At 48.7% G+C, this 7,969-nt stretch overlaps 1 protein-coding gene across 1 annotated transcript; it reads left to right on the top strand.

The window, feature by feature from the left end:
• Positions 1 to 870: 870 nt before the first annotated feature.
• OXSM (3-oxoacyl-ACP synthase, mitochondrial) lies at positions 871 to 4,397 on the top strand. The gene is made up of 3 exons (XM_004588284.4): positions 871 to 934; positions 1,636 to 2,642; positions 3,988 to 4,397. The coding sequence occupies exons 2-3, from the start codon at positions 1,663 to 1,665 to the stop codon at positions 4,388 to 4,390; spliced, it is 1,383 nt and encodes a 460-aa protein (XP_004588341.2). The 5' UTR covers positions 871 to 934; positions 1,636 to 1,662; the 3' UTR covers positions 4,391 to 4,397.
• Positions 4,398 to 7,969: the final 3,572 nt, after the last annotated feature.

The following is a 7,969-nucleotide window of genomic DNA, read 5'->3' on the forward strand; positions in this document are numbered from 1 at the left end:
GGGTCATCTGCTACTTTCTCTGGAGCATTAGCTGGGAATTGGAAACAGAGCAGCTGGGCCTTCAACCGGCACTCCAGTGTGGGATGTCTATGTCACAAACTTCAGCTTAAATGCTGGCTGCACTTCAGTGGGGTGCACATGCACTCCTGCTACCGGGATGTCCTTGCCCATCCAGTGTGCTAGCACTCACTCATTGCCAAGGTTTAATTCAAGGATTATTTTTTAAGCTTTCCTAGATAGCATTGATCTGATTGTCCCTGTTGCATTATTTTACAATATGTATAATTTGGGGCTGGCACCATGGCTCACCTGGCTTATCTCATGTATAAAACATTTGTGCAAAAGTAAAATAATCATCTTTTTATTTATTTATTTATTTATTTTACTTCTACCTCTAGTCACTTTTCCTTTGGTCTGAGAGGAGCTGGGAACATTTGTTGTGTTCTAGTTACTCTATATGGTGTAGTATTACTTTCCTGCTATAACAAGGGGTTTTCTTGCTTTGAAAACCTTCAAACAGGCTCCACATAAAAATAGGTACCGGTTGAAGTCCCAGCTGTTCTGTTTCCAATTCCCAGTTAATGCTCCTGAGAAAGTATTTTATGCACTATTCTAAAGGACTATGGGACATGGTGCAATAACTGTGGCAACAGGAATTCCTTAATTTTTCCCTAGGACCGCGGCGGAATATACTGCAGTCAGTACAGACTATGTGGACGTTATCATAGCGGAATCGTTTTTGAAAATACTACGTGGCTGTGTTAGCTGCAGCTTCTGTCACCTGCCAGTCACTCGGGCCACAGCTGACGTGGACCCGGGTGCTCCCGAGGCTGACGCCGCCTCGGGCGGGACGCGTGCGTGCGTGCGCGTCCCTGCGTACGTCCGTGCGCGCGCGTGCGCGAGTGCTGAGTCCGTTGCGCGAGCCCCGCCAAAGGTATCCCGTGCTGGCTGTTCCGCTTCCTTCCTCCGCTCCCCCGCTGAGTCTAGTCGCTGTGGGGTTTCGAGAACACGGGCGGAGGACCCCGAGCCACAAGCTCGCTTCGGGGCGCGTGCGGTGTTGCTGGAGAAGCGGCCTGGGGGTGGGGTCACCACACCTGTCCACTCCCCGCCCCGCCGGCCTTGCCGCTCCCCCGGAAGCAATCGGTTCTCGTCCTGACGGGGTCACAGGTGACCCGCCCCGCTGGGGAACTTTGTCCGGTGGAGGCTGCGAGCCAGCCGCCCCGTCCTGCTGCTCGGGGGCTTGATCTGATGGACAGCCGGGTGATTCCCACGTGTGGAACACAAGAGAATACCGATTTACTGCGCCTCAAAGAATAGGCTCCTCTGAGATCAGACACGCTAGGACCAAGCCCCGTGTAACCCGAAAACAGGGTGCTCCTGCAGCCCGTGTCCGAGAAAGTGTGTGTGTGGGGGGGGTTCTTTTCGTTTTTTTTTTAAGGTCTCAGAGTGCTTACAAATCTAAAACAGGTGTAACTTGGTTTGAAGATAAAGTGTAAGAGCAATTTAGCATAGTTTTCCCCTGTGCTTATTTACCCTTTCACAGTGAGGCACCTGGAAGGGTGTAGCTGGACTGTTGTTTCTTTGGCCCTTCGGTTGACAGGCACTGTTGCCTGGGTGTGTTGTGGTCTGTTACAGGAACGTATTTCGGATCCTGCATCAACCATGTTGTCAGACTGCTTGCAGAATTTCGTAAAGCTTGTAAGCCCTCCTATTGTGTCTTCAAGATTGTGCCAGCATGTGAGAAGTGAGAGGAGGCCTTTGGGAACCTCTGCGGCCCCCAGGCCACGCAGGCGTGTTGTCATCACAGGCATTGGTTTGGTGACCCCGCTGGGTGTCGGCACCCGGCTGGTGTGGGACCGCCTGGTCCGAGGGGAGCGTGGAATTGTTCCGCTGGTGGCTGAAGAGTATAACGGTATCCCTTGCAGTGTGGCTGCTTTTGTGCCAAGAGGCCGTGGTGAAGGCGAGTTCCACGAGGAAAACTTTGTGTCTAAAGTGAACTTGAAGTCCATGTCTTCTCCCACGGTCATGGCCATGGGGGCTGCAGAGTTAGCCTTGGAAGATTCGGGCTGGCGGCCACAGACAGAAGCTGAGCAAGCAGCTACCGGTGTGGCCATTGGCATGGGGATGGTTCCTCTGGAAGTTGTTTCCGAAACAGCTCTGATGTTTCAGACAAAGGGTTATAATAAAGTCAGCCCCTTTTTTGTCCCGAAGATTTTGATCAATATGGCCGCGGGCCAGGTCAGTATCCGCTACAAGCTCAAGGGCCCCAATCACGCAGTGTCCACAGCCTGTACCACGGGCGCTCATGCCGTGGGCGACTCTTTCAGGTTCATCGCCCACGGTGATGCCGATGTCATGGTGGCTGGAGGAACCGACTCCTGTATTAGTCCCTTATCGCTGGCTGGCTTTTCCAGAGCTCGGGCTCTGAGCACCAACCCGGATCCTAGGTTGGCATGTCGACCGTTTCATCCCAAGAGGGATGGCTTTGTTATGGGAGAAGGGGCCGCGGTGCTGGTGCTGGAAGAACAGGAACATGCCTTGCGAAGAGGGGCCCGCATCTATGCTGAAGTTTTGGGCTACGGGCTTTCAGGCGATGCGGGGCACATCACCGCCCCTGATCCCGAAGGAGAAGGTGCCTTAAGGTAAGGATGGTGCTGCTGTACAAACTTGCTGCTCCAGTAGGAGGGTTCTGAGTCCCGCTAGATTTCTCTTGTCTTCTGCTTTAGACTAAGCAAAGAGGAAGATCTTACATCTTTTGCTTTACTCCTCAAGTGGCCTCAATGGCTCAAACTGTGCTGATCTGAAGCCAGGAGCCAGGAGCCTCTTCCAGGTATCCAGTGTGGGTGCAGGGATTAGAACCAGTGACCATATGGGATCCTGGCGCTATCAAGGCGAGGACTTTAGCCGCTAGGCCACAGCGCCGGGCCCTGGGTGCCAGTTCTAATCCTGGCAGCCCTGCTTCCCATCCAGCTCCCTGCTTGTGGTCTGGGAAGGCAATCAAGGATGGCCCAAAGCTTTGGGACCCTGCACCTGCATGGGTGACCTGAAAGCTGCTCCTGGCTTGGGATTGGCTCAGCACCAGCCCTTGCAGCGGCTTGGAGAGTGAATCAGCAGATGGAAGAGCTTCCTCTCTTTCTCTCCTTCTCTCTGTATATCTGCCTTTCCAATAAAAATAAATCTTTGAAAAAGAAAAGAAGCAGTTGAAAGACTTGAGTAGTTGGGCCTCTGCTACCTATGTAGGCACCCAAATGGAGTTCCAGGCTCCTGACTTAGGCCCGGCCAAGACCCCGCTGTCGCTGATTTTTTGGGGAATGAACCAGCAGGTGAAAGGTGTCTCTCTCTCTTCCTGCCCCCCCAGCGTCACCTTGCCTTTCAAATAATTTTTTTAAGTACATGCAGCCCACAGATAAAAACTAAAAAAGAAGTGTCCACATCTACTTTTAAATATTCTTCCAGAGGTTTTTCTTAATTTGTATCTTGGCTTTGCTTTGTATTTATAATTTACATAGCTTCAATAAAGAGAGTCAAAGGTTATTTGATGTACTGAAGTAGCAGGTTATTGGGAAATATGCCAAGTTTTACATTTAAATGTGAACAGCAAAAACTTAAAAATCATAAATTTCTGTATTTCCCCTGGTAATGCAAATTTGCTAGAAGAAAAATTATTATTCAGGCCTCAAGTCAACACGATTTTTCCCTCGCGGGGAGGAAAATGTCGATTCAAGCAAATGGGATTGTACTTTATTAGCCATGGTAGATGTCACAGGTCTGTGTGCTTGGCTCCGAGGTGCTGGGTGTGACTGACTTGTGCTAGCATGTGACATTCTGCTCACGTGGTAATCCAAGATGGGATTCTGTCACTGGAGCTAGGCTTGTTTCCATCCCGTATAACCAAATGCCTGGATTCGTTTTACAGAAACCATGCCAATGAAGAATCTTGTGAAAATTAAACCGAGTTCCTATCGATTCCTTTTCGTGTGTTATTAGATGTATGGGTGCTGCTGTAAAAGATGCGGGCGTGCGGCCTGAGGAGATAACCTACATCAACGCGCACGCCACTTCAACCCCCTTGGGAGATGCTGCTGAAAACAGAGCCATCAAACGTCTCTTCAGAGAGCACGCGTGCAAGCTGGCCGTGTCCTCCACGAAGGGAGCCACAGGCCATCTGCTGGGGGCTGCAGGGGCGGCCGAGGCGGCCTTCACCGCACTCGCTTGTTACTATCGAAAACTGCCACCTACCTTAAACCTGGACTGCACAGAAGCAGAATTCGATCTGAATTACGTCCCACTGGAGGCACAGGAATGGAAAGCTGAGCACAGATGTGTTGCACTTACCAATTCTTTTGGGTTTGGTGGCACTAATGCAACCCTTTGTATTGCTGGCATGTAGGACAAACCATTTGAAGTTGGTTTGGCATGTCTTATATTTATACTGGCAACATCAGCAATAAATGGCGATAAAATCTTTGAGAAACAGAGCAGAAATTGACGATTCAGTGGTGTGATAGGGGATCCCAGTGCTTGGAGATGGAGGATTAGCCAATGAATCCACTGTGCCAGGCCCTGTGTTTTCTAGACTAGACTAGACTCTAAAGGGGGAAAGTGTTGCCTCCTTGCCTCAGTTCATATCTAAGCTTTGGTTGTGTTCCAACATTCCCACGAGTATTAGAGGCCACTTTACTGTTCTGTCTTTGGACATTGCCTGTATCCAATCCCATCAGGCATGGAGTGTTAGGAGACAGAGGGAACACGTTCCCAGGGGAAACACTGCAGTGCTAAAGGTTGTAGCCGGGGTTACATGCCTGAGCCTCATTCCAGGAGGCAGTCTGAATGTCTACGTCATTCCTGATCCTCAGAGGGTCTCGTGAGAGGGAATTGCAGTTGTCCATGTCGTTAACCAGCTCAGAAGCCCCCACTTCCTGGCTTTTCCTCCATGTTCCTGCCACCCGTTTTTGGTTTTTAATCCTCACATTCCAAACAGACCAGCTTTTCTCAGGCTTTGCTTGCTGGTGACATGTACTGTAGTACAGGATTGCATTGTCATTAGGATAGGTTGAGCAGGGGGTTGAATGGGCGGTGTGTGTTTGTTAGAAATGATACAGAGCTCCCAGTTAGGAGGGCCTGGATGTGTTGCCCATCCACTAACCTTCACTGCAGTAATTTAACATTTATACACCTGAGAAGCCAGCCATGTGTTTACATGGCATAATCAGCCAGGATCTGGCTCTCCCTAATTGATGTAGGGCCCAAGCACTTGGACCATCTTCGTATGCATTAGCAGGGAGCTGGATTGTGAGTGAAGCAGCCAGGACTGAAACTGGCACCACATGGAAGCTGGCACTTGCATATGTCCATTGTGCCTAAGTCCCAGCATGAAATGTCTTTATAATTGCTTTATACTGGGGCTGACCTGGCCTGGTGGTGTCACAAGCTAATCCTCTACCCTGTGGCACTGGGTGCTGGGTGGTATGCCAGCTGCTGCATTTCAGATCCAGCTCTCTGATTATGGTCTGGGAGGTAGCATAGAATGGCCCAGATTCTTGGAACCCTGCACCCACATGAGGGAACCAAAGGAAGCTCCTGGCTTTTGGCTTCAAATCAACTCAGCTCTGACGGTGAGCAGCCAGATGGGAGATGTTGCTCCTTTTCTCAGTGTACATTCTTGCCCTTCAAATAAAGCTAAATCAACCTTTAAAAATTGCCTCACACAAGTAGCATAATATATTCTCTTGAACAAAAATGGCTCTAACTCAGAATTCAGCCATTTTTCTCTGTGAAGTATCGGATAGTATGTATTTTTGGCTTTGTGAGCTTATGGCTTCAGGGCAATTTCTCAACTCTCTGCCTATAGTGCATAAGTAGTCATAAGACAGACATAAAGAAGCAGGTACAGCAGGATTTGTCCTGAAAGGGATTTGATGAAACCAATGAGCTGTGGTGGTGACTAATGCTCTAACTCTGGAGGAAACACATTTTCTGAAATGTTAAACCTGCTAATTTCTTGTTTGTTTTTAGTTTAATTTAATTTATTTGAAAGACAGAGCTGCAAAGATAGAGAGAGAGAGAGAGAGGCAGAGAGCTCTTCCATCTGCTTTTTCAGATAGAACCAAATGGCTGCAACAGACAGGGCTCGGTCAGGAAAGAGCCAGAGACCAGGAGCCTCATCTGAGCCTCCAGCACTGATGACAGGGACCCGACAACTGGAAAGTCGTGTGCTGCTTTCCCAGGTGCAGTAGCAGGCAGCTGGAACCAAAGTGGAGCACCCGAGAATCAAGCCAGTGTCTATATAGGATGCTGGCATTTCAGATGGTAGCTTAACTTGCTTTACCATAGTGTTGGCCCCTAATTATATACATAATTTACACAGGAAAAGACACAGAAATATCTTGCATTCCCTGGCTGCCTCTCCATATGGTTGCAGTGGCCAGGGCTGGGTAAGGCTGAAGCCAGGAGCCAGGAATTTCATTTGAGTCTCTCATGTGGTGGCAGGGCCCAAACACTTGGGCATGTTCTACTGCTTTTTGCATGTCATTAACACAAAGCTGCTTTGGAAACAGAGCAGCTGGGACATGAATCGGAGCCCATAAGGATCGCTGGCACTGAAGACAGCAGCTTCAAATGCTGTGCTACAAGCCAACCCCCAGCCAGATCATTTTTCTGTCACTGGAGTATTCAGAAATTTTGCAGCGGCAAGCTGAATTTCATTGCTGGAGTGATGAGAGTCACAAAAGCTAATGTGTATGTATATGCTAGATGTAATCTTGGTTAATCCTTAAAATAGTTCACTTTTGTCCTATTGAATGGATAAGAATTCTGAAGTTCAGTGAGGGTAAAAAGCTGATCCAAAATAAAAAAGCTAAATTGTGGTAGGGTAAGGACTCAAAGTGTCTTCTGCCTGCTTAACACAGCCTCTTAAGTTCTTAAATACTTCACTTGCCCAAAGGCCAAGCGTGGACACTTTTCTCCAAAGGAAGTCTTAGAGGGAGGGGCGTTACAACACTAACCATGTGGGAATGTGTTCTGAACTGGGAGAAAGAATGATATGTAGTAGATTGGACAGCTTCTCCTCTTCCTCATCCTCTTCTTCCTCCTCTTCTTCCTCTGCTTCTTCCCCATCCTCCTCCTTCCCTGCTCCTTCTCCATCATCATCATCATAATCTTCTTCTTCTTCCTCTTCTTCTTTTTTTAAACCCAGTACTGAGGAAACACACTAGAATGTAGTAAGGCTGATAACCAAGCCCTCTTCTAAAAACGAAAAGGCTCTAAGCATGCACATTCTATTTTTCCAGATTTAATCTATCAATGTCTTTACAGACAATGTAAAAAAAATTATCCTAGTAACATAAGGAAAGAACTCATTAAAGGTAAAAATACTACTGGCAGACAATATTTGCTCATTTAAGAAAATGCAGTGCAAAAGGTGTAAGGCACTCCTGCGTCCACGCTCCTCATCACTGTCTAATACTGTTACATCCACGCTGCTTGTCACTGGCTAATACTGTTTTGGAGCGTAACATTGAACTGACGCGTGTTGCCATTTGATGTAATTTCAGAACACTGCACATGTGAACTTCCTTTATGCTTTCACTGCTTTATTCCACAATGACCAGGCTCTGTTAAAGATGGCCCAGTGGAGACTATCCTACCTTGTCTACAAAAGTGAAACGGGGCCCGGCGGCGTGGCCTAGCGGCTAAAGTCCTTGCCTTGAACGCCCCGGGATCCCATGTGGGCGCCGGTTCTAATCCCGGCAGCTCCACTTCCCATCCAGCTCCCTGCTTGTGGCCTGGGAAAGCAGTCGAGGACAGCCCAATGCATTGGGACCCTGCACCCGCGTGGGAGACCTGGAGGAAGTTCCTGATTCCCGGCTTCGGATTGGCACAGCACCGGCCGTTGTGGCTCACTTGGGGAGTGAATCATTGGACGGAAGATCTCCTCTCTGTCTCTCCTCCTCTCTGTATATCTGACTTT

Source organism: Ochotona princeps, chromosome 30 (assembly GCF_030435755.1).
Source record: "Ochotona princeps isolate mOchPri1 chromosome 30, mOchPri1.hap1, whole genome shotgun sequence".
NCBI classification, from domain to species: Eukaryota; Metazoa; Chordata; class Mammalia; order Lagomorpha; family Ochotonidae; genus Ochotona; species Ochotona princeps.

Excerpts from the sequence above, each read along its gene's own strand:
- OXSM (XM_004588284.4), top strand. The coding sequence starts at position 1,663 with ATGTTGTCAGACTGCTTGCAGAATTTCGTAAAGCTTGTAAGCCCTCCT. Across the intron at positions 2,643-3,987 it reads GAAGGAGAAGGTGCCTTAAG|ATGTATGGGTGCTGCTGTAA; the intron begins GTAAGGATGGTG and ends GTGTGTTATTAG.